This window comes from Leuresthes tenuis, unplaced genomic scaffold (assembly GCF_036924035.1).
Source record: "Leuresthes tenuis unplaced genomic scaffold, fLeuTen1.0.hap1 SCAF_2, whole genome shotgun sequence".
In the NCBI taxonomy this organism is placed as follows: Eukaryota; Metazoa; Chordata; class Actinopteri; order Atheriniformes; family Atherinopsidae; genus Leuresthes; species Leuresthes tenuis.
In genome coordinates, this window is record NW_027325356.1 from 23,468,419 (window position 1) to 23,481,909 (window position 13,491).

The 13,491-nt window shown below is 41.7% G+C and overlaps 2 protein-coding genes across 4 annotated transcripts in view; both read left to right on the forward strand.

Annotated features, from left to right (window-relative positions):
• The window catches only part of cbfa2t3 (CBFA2/RUNX1 partner transcriptional co-repressor 3), a 41,863-nt gene extending 37,039 nt beyond the window's left edge, over positions 1-4,824 (forward strand). For all 3 annotated transcript variants that reach the window (XM_072380730.1, XM_072380731.1, XM_072380732.1), the window contains one exon: positions 299-4,824. In XM_072380730.1, coding sequence (XP_072236831.1) covers positions 299-691 — 393 coding nt within the window. In that variant the 3' untranslated portion in view covers positions 692-4,824. The remainder of the gene's footprint in view (positions 1-298) is intronic.
• Positions 4,825-9,780: 4,956 nt separating this feature from the next.
• On the forward strand, positions 9,781-13,420 carry pabpn1l (PABPN1 like, cytoplasmic). The gene is made up of 6 exons (XM_072380738.1): positions 9,781-9,864; positions 10,624-10,747; positions 11,245-11,312; positions 11,428-11,534; positions 11,650-11,737; positions 12,852-13,420. The coding sequence occupies exons 1-6, from the start codon at positions 9,793-9,795 to the stop codon at positions 13,176-13,178; spliced, it is 786 nt and encodes a 261-aa protein (XP_072236839.1). The 5' UTR covers positions 9,781-9,792; the 3' UTR covers positions 13,179-13,420.
• The last annotated feature ends 71 nt before the right edge of the window (positions 13,421-13,491 follow it).

The window sequence follows — 13,491 nt, forward strand, 5'->3', positions numbered from 1 at the left end:
GGCTCCAGTTTTCTTTGTAATTAAAAGCCAACAGACCCAGATGGCTGAAGCAAAGTGCCAGGCTGAAACCATTACAGAGCAGCTGACCACCACCTGCTGGTAATGCAAACCAGTTGCCTTGCAACAAGATCTCTAAACATAGTGTAACAAAAAAAAGTGAGGATCGGACACAAAACTGGATTATAAAAGTAAAATTTTAAGTTTTAACATGTGTTTCTTCAAGTGAAGAAAACTGCTATCCTGAGATACAAAGGATACTTATTTTTATCGACCCACTCTCTCATTACTGTCTCAACAGAGCTGCTGGAACTGCGGGAGGAAAGCCAGCGAGACGTGCAGCGGCTGCAACACAGCTCGCTACTGCGGCTCCTTCTGCCAACACAAAGACTGGGAGAAGCACCACCATGTCTGCGGTCAAGGCCTACAGGGGCTGCCAGGGGGCAGTAGTGTCCCTCTTGGTACCCCCTCCTCCTCCTCCTCTGCCTCGTCAGCATCCTCCAGTGCTCCCCCGACCCACTCCGAGAACACTCCTCCAGGACCCCTGTCCCTGGCAATCCAGAGCAGTATTGCGGGAGGTGCTGGCAGCGGTAGTGGAAGTGTTTCCGCCAGCCCCAAAGAGAGCAGTTCCAGCAGTGCCTCTCGCTCCACAACTCCAGCTACCCCTGCCCTTCTAGATGCCACCTCTCGCTGACCCTTGTCCCTCCCTGGCATTCTGAAGTGACAGTGCCCACACTCCACACAAAACCAAACTGAGGAATCTTCATCGCACACTGCTCTCTTTCCTCCCACCCTGCTTCAATCCTTATTTCCCTCTAAATGCAACCTCTTCTGATAATCTTCTGATGACAGACTGGTTTTCCCCCCCTCCCCCTATATCACCTTTCTCTATTTTACAACCACAGCCACAGATACAAAGATTCCAGCCAGGGGTTGAGTGTAGTGTAAAGCATGAATATTGCAGTGTCTCCTTTCTCTGGCATAGAAACATATCAGATGTGTTTGTTGAGAACATGAGGTTTGACTTGAAGATGTGCCCTCAGTCATGGAAGCATGTTAAATATTGTCCATGTACGGACAGAGGGGCTGTGATAAGGCAGCATCGTTGGTGGATGACAAGCCAATTAGCACTTGGATAGGATTTCCCTTTAATTTAGCACCAATGAAGGAACAGTAACCAGCCCTGAGATGTGCACTAACGATTCACTGATGTGGCACTTCTACAGTTTCCTAATGGAGACAGACAGGGAGCATAACCTTTTATTTTCAAATGTGTGAGGGAAGGAGTGAACCTTGCGATGCAATTTATTCCTCAGAAACACGCTTTGTGTTTATTAAAGGTTTCTTTCTGGCTTTAAGGGAATAAATAAAGAAAAAATCCAAATATTCTAAACAAAGAATAATAGTGATGATGATGCTCATGATATGAAAATTAATTAATTTTAAACTGCTAACTACCTTGCTAGCGAGCCAAGAAAATCTACACCGGACTCACCTCTCTGCACCATTATGAACCCAAATGAATTCAAAGATGAAAAAAAAAAATAACATGATCCAAACCTTTGTATTACACTGCCAAAGTGAGTAAGTAAGCGATAAAGAGAAGCACTCATAACCAAACGCAAAGCAACATCACCTCCTCAGCAGATAAGCCAGCCCTGAGAGGACCAGGCTGCGAAGGAGCTGCAGAACAGGACGCAGAGTCCGACATGAAAAAGACTGTGACTTACTTTGATCTACAGCTGCCTCCTGCAGTCCGGACACAACTACAGCTACTCCTCAGTGATGGCCCAGACTAGTGAATATGGACAAAGCTGTGAACTTGTCTACAAGAAAGACTTGATGAAATTGATGGAAACCCTGCCACAGTGTGGTTCTTTTGTGAATGGTAGAGAGGACAAAAAGAGCTAAAGCTACACGGCCTCAAAGGAGACGAAGATACATGGCAACAGAGCTGCCAAAAAACCTCAACGCAAACTTGAAAACATTGTCCGAGAAGGCATTGCATACAATGGAGACGTATGGGAAAATTGTAAGTTGTTTTTAAAGCTAACAATGAGGAGATATTTCAAGGAATTGCTTTTACCTTTACATTCACTCCCTCCTTTTCCAAAGCATGAAAAACAGATGAAAGAGCCTGGTAAAGGGCGGTGTAAACTTTGTTCTCCTCTCTTTCTACCTCCCCTCACCCCACATCTCCCTTCTACACTCTTCCCCAACTACTTGACTCAAGTCTGCCCAGCCTGCTTTGGACAGAGCCACAAAGCCGTCATATGGGGAGGATTGAACCTGCTTGTAGATATTGTTCCTCTTTTCATTTTTTCAAAAATGTCTCTTGTTGCTGATGTCCATATGTTCTGCCTTTGTGTATAGCCAGAAAGATGGACTTTGTTTTGGGTTTGTTACCTTTCTTTTTCCTCCTTTAAGTTCGGGCTAAGCAGTGAAGGCAGAGCAGGAATGGTTGTTTATGGAAGGAGGCCCCACATTGTACTTATTGTTTGATTTGTTGTATCTATATTAATGAGATGAAACCCCTCTTGTAGAATATTTTGTATTGCTGGCATTGTAAGACAGTGAGAGGACGGAGGTGCAATATGAAGAGAATTCAGCTACTGAATGGAACCTCAGCAACTGCCCATAGGGTGTCATATAATATAGATACATATAGATATATTTAAAGTAACATCAGTAACTTAATGTGAATGTACATAGTATTTAAAAAGGTCCAAAAATGTGTTTGCCAAATAACAAAAACCTTTAAAGTTTAATGTCCAGAATATGACTTTCTCACAATTCATGTTTCTCAAGTTATTTCACTCATACAAGTTAAAGACTTTTTCAATTTGTACTCAAATCAAAGTGTAATGTGATCTTAGGGAAGACCGCTGTTATCAGACGTAAAGGGACTTCATGCTGCAGGAGTTGACTTAACAGTGTGTGTTTTAGACTGCTACAGATAAAAAGGCCCAATTTAGTCCATTGTAAAACAGGGTTAAAAGTGGTGGCTCAGTTTGAAATCAATTAATTCACATTAGATTTAGGAATATTCAAACCTTTTTTTAACCACCTTTTTAGCTCAAGAGCCTCTGTAGTTTCTGTAGTGATCCTCTCTCTTGGTCCTCGTTTGTGTGTGTGGTTAAAGGCGCTATTTTTCTCATATGGTGCAGGACAAGCCATTAATGTAAGATGAAGTGGCACACCAGTGTTAAGCTACCATCAAAGCAAATGTTATCACCCAATCTTTGAAATATTGCTTTTTGGTTTGATTATTATTTGTGAAGATGCAATTTGAGCATAAGCTGCAGATCTGGAACAGATATCTTTAATTTCAGGCCAAGAGAGCGGCATCATCTCTCTCAGTTTTTTTAAGTCTTTCTCATATACGTCACCAAATAGCATAGGCCATTAAACAGATTCAACACCTTTTATATTGATCATTGTCAACTCTACATGGCTGGCCTCGTTCACACTTGGACCAAACTTGGTAAACAAAAAAAAACAAAAAAACAACATTGCTATTTAATCAAAAACACCGATTTGACATAAGCTGCAAGGTACCCCTGCATCCGTGTGTAGCATTTATGTAAGTGTTTAATAACTACTATGTTAAAGTTTTTACTTCAGCATTATTGTCTAACATGCTTCTTTCCCCCCCAACTCTCCTCCTGAACTACCACAGACCACTCCTTGCAACACTCCCTCCTACTCTTAAACTAGCTACCTCCTGTGAGCATACAGCTAACTACCAGGAGAGGCTGACCTGGACTTTGAAAAGCTGGGCCGAGAGCAGACATGGACACACTCACATTAATAAGCAATCATAAGAATCTCAAAGGAACTGTCATTACTGATGATTTGGAAAATTATTAACACACCATATTATGACTTTGTGAACCCACTAACAAAACTGATGCTGGTGGTATTTAGTTGTAGACACACATGTACTGTACAGTCAGTCCTGCATACCACCAAACTGAACACTGAATCAACCATGACGTGCCATTTATTGTCTAAAACTGATAAAAGCACAGACCAAAGTACTCCTAATTTGCCATTGTAGGCTCTGACATGGCGTGTATTAACAGACCGCAAGAGATAAGGTTAGAGCTCTACTACACCAGTTAACCAAAGGTTCTGAAATATACGCACCCGGAGTCCAGGAGTGAAAAGCACGCTCAACAAACTGGATGAGTTTCAATGTGTAGAATTCTTACTCAAGCAATCAAAGCGCTTGTTGACTCCATATTGAGAAGTGCTTCTCTAAACAACAAAAGCATCTGCTTTGAAAAATCTATACTGCGTGTTCATACAGTTACAAAGCCTTGCAGAGGAAACAAATGAATGACTGTGTGTGTGTGTGTGTGTGTGTGTGTGTGTGTGGATGGTGGTGAGTCTATGTTTTGTAAAAAAAGAACTTTTTTCTTTGTGTCTCTGTAGAAACTACTTGAAACCTTCAGAGCTTTAATGAAACATCCCAGACAGACAATAGTGGCATAATGATTCACAACATGTAGCAGTAGCTTTGTGCAGTTAAGTACCACGTTCATCCATAACATCTACATCAAAAAACTTCTGTGATGACAGTTCCATTCAGCTCTGAGTGCTATGTGTGTACCTCTTTGTCTGCAAGTAAGCCCTCAGATAAACTAAACAAAACCAAACCCAACAGACCATTTATAGATGACCAAAATAAAACCAAAAGCTGCAGCTTTCTTCTTTAGGTTTCACTTTTGTGAAGGTTTTTTTTTTTGTTTTGTTTTGTTATGCCCAGCAGTAGACATCTTCAGCTTGATTGTGTGGGACATGAGGCTGCAGTCCCACAAAAAACAGAGCTGTTGAGGAAGAGACTAAACCGTTTGTCACTGAGATCCTCCCTCTTGAAAACATTGAATGGCAGGATACAAAAGATCAGAACAATGTTCTGTTTTGCAGTAAGTGCTGAGGTGTCATTTACTTTTCTGCTCAGATTTTATAGATGGCAAACACATAAGGGCTCTGCTGTTGTGAATACCATCCAAGGGTCTCCTAAAACTTTACATCAGCCAGTTTCTTGTTGTTTAACTGTCTACCTAATATAAGTACAACACATGTTTAGATCACACAATTAATAGCAGGCTGGCATTTGCCTCTGTCTGCCCCAACCAGTAAAGTCTGCTAGTGAAGTTTCAAAGCTTATCTGATGTGATAGTGACAGAGATAGAGATCCTTCTTGTGACACAGGCACCGATGACTTGGAAGCTAAGATGGCAAACAGTGGATACAGCACTTGTTTTACCACAAGCCGTGGCTCAGGATGGTCTTGTTTTTACCGTGACATTATCTGAAGAAGGTTTATGTTTTTTTTTATGTGTAGGGGAGCATTCTATACTGTATTGTGCAATACATTATTACAGAAAAATCATGTTTCTGTAGGAGAGGTTGGCGCTTTGAAGACCTTTTCCGTTTTGTTACATTTTCCTCTTTCAACAGTCCTGTTGCCATTTTTAGATGAAGTAAACTGTGCCAGAAGAATTAAATTCTGATTTGTATTTATTTCTTGCATGCTTTCCTCCCTGTTGCTAATACCGCTCTTTAACTGTTCGCTCTGTTGGATGTGTGAAGCTGTAAAACATTCTAATTCAGGTTATTGTCTGTGTTGAACAATGTAACTGTGTAATTAAAACATGAAATGATGTATTCATCCCTCTTGTTGCTTTTCTTCCTTAAACGATCTTTAAAACGACATCTCCAGAACAGGAAAATATCCTCCTTTGTTATTCTGAACTGTCATTACGGTCACAAAGTTATTATGGAAGTGTTATCATAGATCTACATGACACCAACAGATCAGCATGAATCAAAACACATTATGTAACTGTCAAATGTTTTACAGCCATCATTTACACAAACATGCTCACTAGTCTGTACATTCATTTAACATTCTAGTCATATTAGTTCTACCAAAAGCAAATTTTAAAAGTAGTATTGTGACAGTTTAATGTTATCCCATCTATTATCACTGTTGTAACTCCTAAACCTCTCACTCACTTCTTCATATTTATATATATATATATATATATATATATATACCCACACACACACACCATGTAGAATTGGACATTGTCCAAACTTGCAGATCTTATCAGATATACAATGTCCACACGGCTCTCCAGAAAGAACATTGCTGAAAGTCTGCAGTCCACTGAAGACCATTTGACGAGCCAGAAGACTGTTGCCTAAAATGTTTCGTTGACAGATGAGACTAAAAGAAAACTTTCTGGAGTAAAGAGTGTTTCGTGAAAGAAGAAAACTGCATGACAAAAAAATATATATAACTTAGAGTGACCTTCATAATGTTTGGGACCGTTACAACCCAAGTTTAACCCCCCGGGTGTAACATACCAACAACCAAGGAATGAAGACAACATGATATAAAATTATTGAATTTATGTTTATTTGATTGAACTGGAAAAGGATAACAGCTGCTTTTACCTGTGGGGGAGGAAGGGACAGATGCTTGTGCAAAACCAGTTAAATAAACATAACCAAGCCCAACTTTCTACTAAATCTAGAAGGTCAAATCAAACAAAAACCTGACTAACTCATCTTAAAGAGTGTTTATCAAAACAGATACAGAGGGTGGCACCAATCACTACAACTAGTGTGCTAGACATAGAATAACCTATGGGCAAGAATGTATAGAGTACCTCAGATTACCTCGTCCACATACCTCCCACCACATACCTGACATCACAGCATCTAGTTTCACAGTCAGAGCAGAAAGATGTGTGAGCGAGGAGGGCAGCCCTCAAGTGAGCTTCTTTTAAAGGAGGGCTCCAAGGTGCAACTCATCCAGATAATCAGTGGAGAGCCAATGGCAATCAAGAGCTGAGCCACTCCCGAATCAGCTCTCAGACAAGTGACACCTGAGGAGAAGTGCCTGCATGTAACAGGGACAAATTCACATTTTCTTTGAGTTACCCCTCTGCTCCTCAATATAAAATTCAAAATCAAACAATTTAGATGTGATTAAAGTGAGCATTCAAGACTTTTATTTCAAGTCATTATCACACAATTCTGTTCCACCATGTAGAAACTACAACTATTTCATACAAAGCCCCCCTCGTTTCAGGGCACCATAACGCTTGGGACAGTTGGCTTCCCAGGTGTTTGTGATTACTCGGGTTTGCTTTGTTGCTTCATTTTTATAGGGACAAGGTACCAAGGCTTGCTTCTATAATTTGGAGTCTGTAGTTGCTACTGTTGAACATGAGGAGAGAAACTGTGCCGAAGAAAGTCAAGGAGGCCATTATGAGTCTGAAAAAACAAAATAAAACCATTATAGGCATCAGTCAAACCTTAGATTACTAAAATCAACTGTCTGGAATATCATTAAAAAGAAAGAATGCACTGGTGGGCTCGCAAAGGGACTGGTAGGCCGAAGAAGACCTCCACTGCTAATGACTTAAGAATCCTCACTATGATAAAGAGAAATCCTCAAACACCTGTCCAACAGATTGTCTCTTTGTCAGAGACGACTATCTGCAGAAGACTTCATGAACAGAAATACAGAGGCTGCGGCATGGCCAGATTGCAGTTTACAAAAAAAGTACATAAAGGTGCCTGTTAAATTCAGGAAAAAAGTGTTATGGACAGATGAGAACAAGATCAAGCTGTACCAGAGTGATGGCAAGAAGAAAATGTGGATATGAAAGATCCTGTCAAGCTCCAAAGCACAGCAGCTCATCTGTTAAACATGGTGGTGGGGTGTTACGGCTTGGGCATGTATGGCTAACGGGTGCTAGCACACATATCTTCATTGATGATGTTAACTGCTAATGGCAGTTGCACAATGAATTCTGAGGTGCATAGAAATATTCTATTTATCTCTAATATTCCAGTAAATGCCTCCAATCTCATTGGACAGCGCTTCATCCTCCAACAAGATAATGATCCCAAACATACTGCTAAGGGAGCATGAGAGTTTCAAAAGCTAGAAAAAAAGTCACTGGACTTAAATCCAACTAAGCATGCCTTCTATGTGTTGAAGAAGCCCCCGGGACAAGCAGGAGTTGAAGGTGGCTGCAGCTGACCCTTGGCAGAGCATCTCCAGAGAAGATACTCGGAACTGATCAGTTGCTAACTTCAATTGTGTGTAAGGAATATGCAACAAAGTACTAAACATGACTGCTTTAATGTACCTACCATTACTTTGTCTAAAACGTTATGGTGCCCTGAAATGAGAGGGACTATGTATAAAAAGTGTCGTAATTTCTACGTGGTGGAACTCAAATGATTGAGAATGACTTTGAATTAAAGTCTGGAATGTGCCATCTTATAATGTCTGATTTAGAATTTTACCCTGAGGAGCAGAGGGGTATTTCAAAGAAGAATGGGAATTTGTCCCAAACATGGAGGGCGCTGTAAAAACCAAAACATTAGAACAGTTCAGTTACAACAATCCTCCACCCAGGAGTGCAAGAATTTATCCCAGCTGCCACTGGGCAAGAGGCAGGGTACACCCTGGTCAGGTAGCCAATCTATCACCACACAGAGAAATAACCATGCACATTCACGCTCATTCAAAGGGTAGATCTAGAATCCCTTAACCAACTAATCACCTAATATTCAAGGCCCCAGCCGCTAACTACCACACCACCGTTCAGCCTTCATAACACTCCAGGTCTAAAGGGGCAGAATGGTCAATCATAGCACTTAAAACCAGACATATCTGTTCTAATATGTTTAACATTTGCCTAATTTAATTTAATCACAGTGGCTCAGACTTGTGCACTTTTAGAACTGGAACAGCCTTCCCTTTCAGCTGTAGCCTTCTCACAAAGCCAGCCTCATACTGGGTTTTGTTAGTAAAAATGTCATTGGTGAAGTGCAGTGTTCAAATCCTAATCTTTTCCCAACTGTGTTTCTGGCCAAGAAAAACAAACCGCATCGACTGATCCAAGATTGCTGGGTCTTTGGGGAAGTTAAAAAGGATGAACTCACAACCTCGATGACATCTCTGAAGCAAAAACAAAGCACCTTGCTCTGAAAAGTACTGGCGGATCACGTTCCTTCTGGTGCGATAACTAACCAATTCTAAAATAATCGGGATGGATAATGTCCATGCTCTAGCTCCCATGGTCATGCAGTGCCCAAAGAATTCCACTATAAAAGGAAATCCTGCCTTTTACCAACTGTGATGTATGTGTAAGTGAAAAGGAAGTATTCCAGACTACAGGATAGGACTTGTTCTTTTTGCATAAAAATGCTGAAACATGCATCTTTTTTTTTTTTAGTCCACTTTGGATGATGTTTTAAGGTGATAATATATATTGTAACACCGAGTGTAAGCCACAAAACATGGAAAAGCATGCCTTGAGACCGTCAAGATTCAGGGTATGCTGTAACTTATTCCAAGCAAAATGGAGCAGTGTACATTTTTTTTTGTCGTAGTTGTTGTTGTCGTTGAAATAATATTATTACTGTTAGGCCATGACACAGGGGCGGGATGACATGGGCAACACGGGCCCCACGCATGATTTAGACACGTCCCTGTGAGGAAGACCCCTCCGCCTTACCCCCACCCCACCCCACCTCCTCCTGCAGCATCACTCTCACGTGCGCTCCTCGGTGTCAATCAATCCAGCGCGTCATGAGTCTCCTGCACAGGTGATATCTATTAGCTTACCTCATATGTTGTCGGGTGTCACGTCTGATCACCATCTACCCTGTTTCCTTCCGGTGAAAGATATCTTTTTGTAGCGGTTTTTGGCTAGCTGCGGTCGGCTTTGCAGATGCTAAGTCTTAGCAGTGAGCATGGCGGAAAATCATCTGGAGTACCGCTACTTAGAGAGCGAGCCCATCGGTGAGCATTTCAACGAGGACCCGGTGAGTCATCATTGTGTTTGTGGAGATCCTAAAAGATGCCGACACCTTAATGGGGCACGCACGTCGGTGGGGCTTTAATGAGAATCGTCACGCAAGCAATCGCACGTTTTGTGGTGTCGTCGTAAATGTAGGGTCTAATAAAAGCTACACCAGTTAGCCACATCATCATGAGTACGAAGCTGTGGGGGCAGTCGGGTGCATTGTGAGTGTCCGCCAGCATTGTTGTGGATGGCCTATGTTGTGTGGGGCACCGTTTGTACGGAAACCCCTCAGGTTTAGATTAAAGGGTTGCCCTGAAAGCTTAAAAAACAGTATCTAAATCGCCTTCGGGCCTTTAGTCCATATTTGTACGAACAAGAATGAGTATACTAATGGCCTGGGAGGCTATTGACTTGCTAAAGTTACAATGAATTCACAGCTGTGTTGAATTGTAATAATCCCAGAGGCTTGCTGTGAAGATTTATATCAGGCACTCAAAGGAATTCACTTGATTTGTGTTTTGATGTCAGAGTACACTGACCCAAATCAGACATGCTTGCACCATTGAGACCACTTACTGACCCCCCCCACCCCACATACTGTGGGGATGTCCCATACTATGGAAATGTCTGTAAGATTTCCTTTTTTTTAATTTTTTTTTTTACCTGCATTATTTTATTCAGATTCACTCTTAATTGATAAAACACCTGTAGCTTTTGAATGTTACTTCAGTTTCAGCCACACTGAGTATAAGTGCTCGTTACAACTCTTGTCCCTCAGGAGCTGATGGCCATCAAGGCCAGGGTTCAGGAGCTGGAGATGGAAGAAGAGATGGAAAGACCGAAAGAAGACGAGGAAAGATGTGATGCAGAGGAGATGCAGCTGACCAGCAGCCCTCGGCCCGGTGAGACAGCTCTTGTACTTAATAGGCCAAGTGGTTTGTTGTCCATCTTAAAAACAGACTATAGTCTCAGGAAGTGTCAAAGTATTGTTATTACCCCACACCCACCCATCAGATCTATAGCATTGTAACCTCCAGGCAGGTGAGGTAACCACAGTCTTCACCATCTGGCTAACACCTGGGACACCTCACGGTGGTCACCACAGTGTTCAGATGTGCCTCCTCGGTGCCAAATGAGACGAAGCAGGAAGCCCCAGAAAGCCAGAAGTGTCCTTTCTGCCTGTGGCTATTTTCTGCCTCTGTGCTTCTCCTCTTCGCTCCCTTACTGTTTCTCCTTAGAACAGATTTGCAATCCGAGGGGTGCCAAAGATGACGCAAGGACACATGTTGTTAAAAGTTCATTCTATTTCATCAGATGGAAAAAAAACAAGAAACAAAAACCCTCCATAAATTCTTTGTATTGCAAAGCATTGTGTATATTTTCTTTGTGTCCACCACAGGACCTTTCTACAATATGACTCCTGAGGAGAGGATAGATGCTGACAACAGATCAGTCTATGTGGGAAACGTAAGGCCTGTGTATCTCTTTTCATCATATTTGCCATGTATGTATATTTTTGGTTTGTTTAGTTTTTTTTCTCCCCCCCACACAACTCATTTCTGACACTCTTAACAAATCCCAGGTAGATTATGGAGCTACTGCAGAAGAGTTGGAGATCCACTTCAACGGCTGTGGGCCTGTCAACAGAGTTACCATTCTGTGTGACCGGTTCTCTGGCCATCCCAAGGGGTAGGTGCACGATTTTATACTTCTTGCTACCCGTCGCTGTTTGACTTTTGCACGCAGCCGTAAGCATCCATGCTCAACGTTCTCTCCTTTCCTCTTCGTTCTCTCTCCTTCACAGCTTCGCATACATTGAATTCTCTGATCGAGACTCTGTGCAGAGTGCTATTGGTTTGCATGAGACGCTGTTCAGAGGAAGAGTCCTCAAGGTAAAATCCACTACATTATGGTTTTGAAGAAGAATCTCCACAACTGTTCTCATGTCGGTCAAATCTCAGTGGGCTTGTGTGTTGCACCTATGGGGAAAAGTTTCCAGCAGCATCACACTTGGTTTATGCTGTAAGAACTGCTACCAGCAACTCTTCAATTTTTTTTTTTTTAAAGTTATTATTCTTCCTTACCAGATGACCATACTGACAAATTGAATTAACTGAAGGTCCACATATAGCCACGTAGGACGATTCACAGCAACATTATACTGGCAGTGCTTAAAGTTACTGATGGAGGAATACTTGTTGCTGATTACTGGATGATTGACTCCTTTGTTTAACGAATGTCGGTACTTTTGTCAGAAATTTAATTCATATTGTACCCTTGGAAGACCTCATTTTCTTGGCAATTCAAATACTGAACTTGAAGCAGTATTTGTGTGTATTTCTTATATTTACCCCAAGCATAGTTTAGTCATCACAACAATAAGATGACTTCAGGTATTATCCTCTGTGCCTGACTTCTTTCAGTCTGGCCAATGCATTATTCTTCCTCCCATCTAATCAGATTTTACTGATCTTAATCTGAGTTATTCAGGTGCCTTTTTTTAGTGAGGAATGACCTGTGGCAGCTCCGCAAGAAAGTGGAGCATGAGTAGGCTGATCTCGGAAATCCGTTTGTCGTTTCAAACTTCATCCATTGACAGCAGGGTTAAGTCTATGATGCTTTTAGACTATTTAAATGCCCCTGAATGTTTTTGATCTTGACACGTTCTGGTTCACTGTTCCCTCAATCTAAAGGCTTGGTTTCCACTTTTGTTTGCTTCATGTCTGCTAAATTCATTTGAGCACTTATGGACTCCAGTAAAGTTGTAGAGGCATTTTAAGAATCAGTGATGGAAAGGAGATGTACCAGGGCTCACCTGTCAAAACAAAGGTCTAGATACTTTTGTAATTGTCTTTTTATCCACTTAAATGGTCAAACTTGTTTATTTTTATTATGTGGTGTGCATACATACAGGGAAAATGGTTACCCCCCTCCTCCTTTTCACTGCTGAATACTCTTTTTCTTTGTTTAAAATCAGAAGTGTAATTGACATTATTTGACTTTCAGGTATTGCCTAAGAGAACCAACATGCCAGGCATCAGTACCACAGACAGGGGAGGACACAGAGGAGGCCACTCCAGAGGCAGAGGCCGTGGATACCGTCCTCCTAGATACCAAAACGGTTCTCGAGGCAAATTCCGGTACCAGTCAACAAGACCACCTCACCAATCACCTCATCCTTATTATGGAGGACCTTCAGGGGGAAAGAGACAGGGACACATGGAGTACCATGAACAAACGCCAAAAAGATACCCGTGTCTTCTTCTCATCACGCCACCATCAGAGGAGCTGGGGGCAGGGTCGAGCGGACCACACTACCCTCAACAACGCTAGCACTACTCGCAGCCTACATCCCCTTGTGGGTGGGTAGAAGTGGTGATTTTAAAAGGCGAATACTTTCAGGCATTACTGATGTACAGAACTGGTCCCTGCATCAGCCATTCATTGGTGAGATATGACGAAAGCGGACAAAGATCCCTGTTGTTACATAAACTTATGTTAGTGTGAATGCATGAGACAGTCCTCATTGTTATGCAGTTGCATCTGTTTTTACAAGTTTATGGGAATGTTGTGTTGCTGCCTGTAATATATAAACCCTTCCAATGCCTAACTTATAAGTTCTCTGCTATGTGAATAAATAAAAATG

Bases quoted from the DNA above. Each gene is read 5' to 3' on its own strand.
- pabpn1l (XM_072380738.1), top strand. From the start codon at position 9,793: ATGGCGGAAAATCATCTGGAGTACCGCTACTTAGAGAGCGAGCCCATC. The intron at 10,748-11,244 runs GTGAGACAGCTC...TGTCCACCACAG, and splicing joins GACCAGCAGCCCTCGGCCCG to GACCTTTCTACAATATGACT. The intron at 11,313-11,427 runs GTAAGGCCTGTG...AACAAATCCCAG, and splicing joins GATCAGTCTATGTGGGAAAC to GTAGATTATGGAGCTACTGC.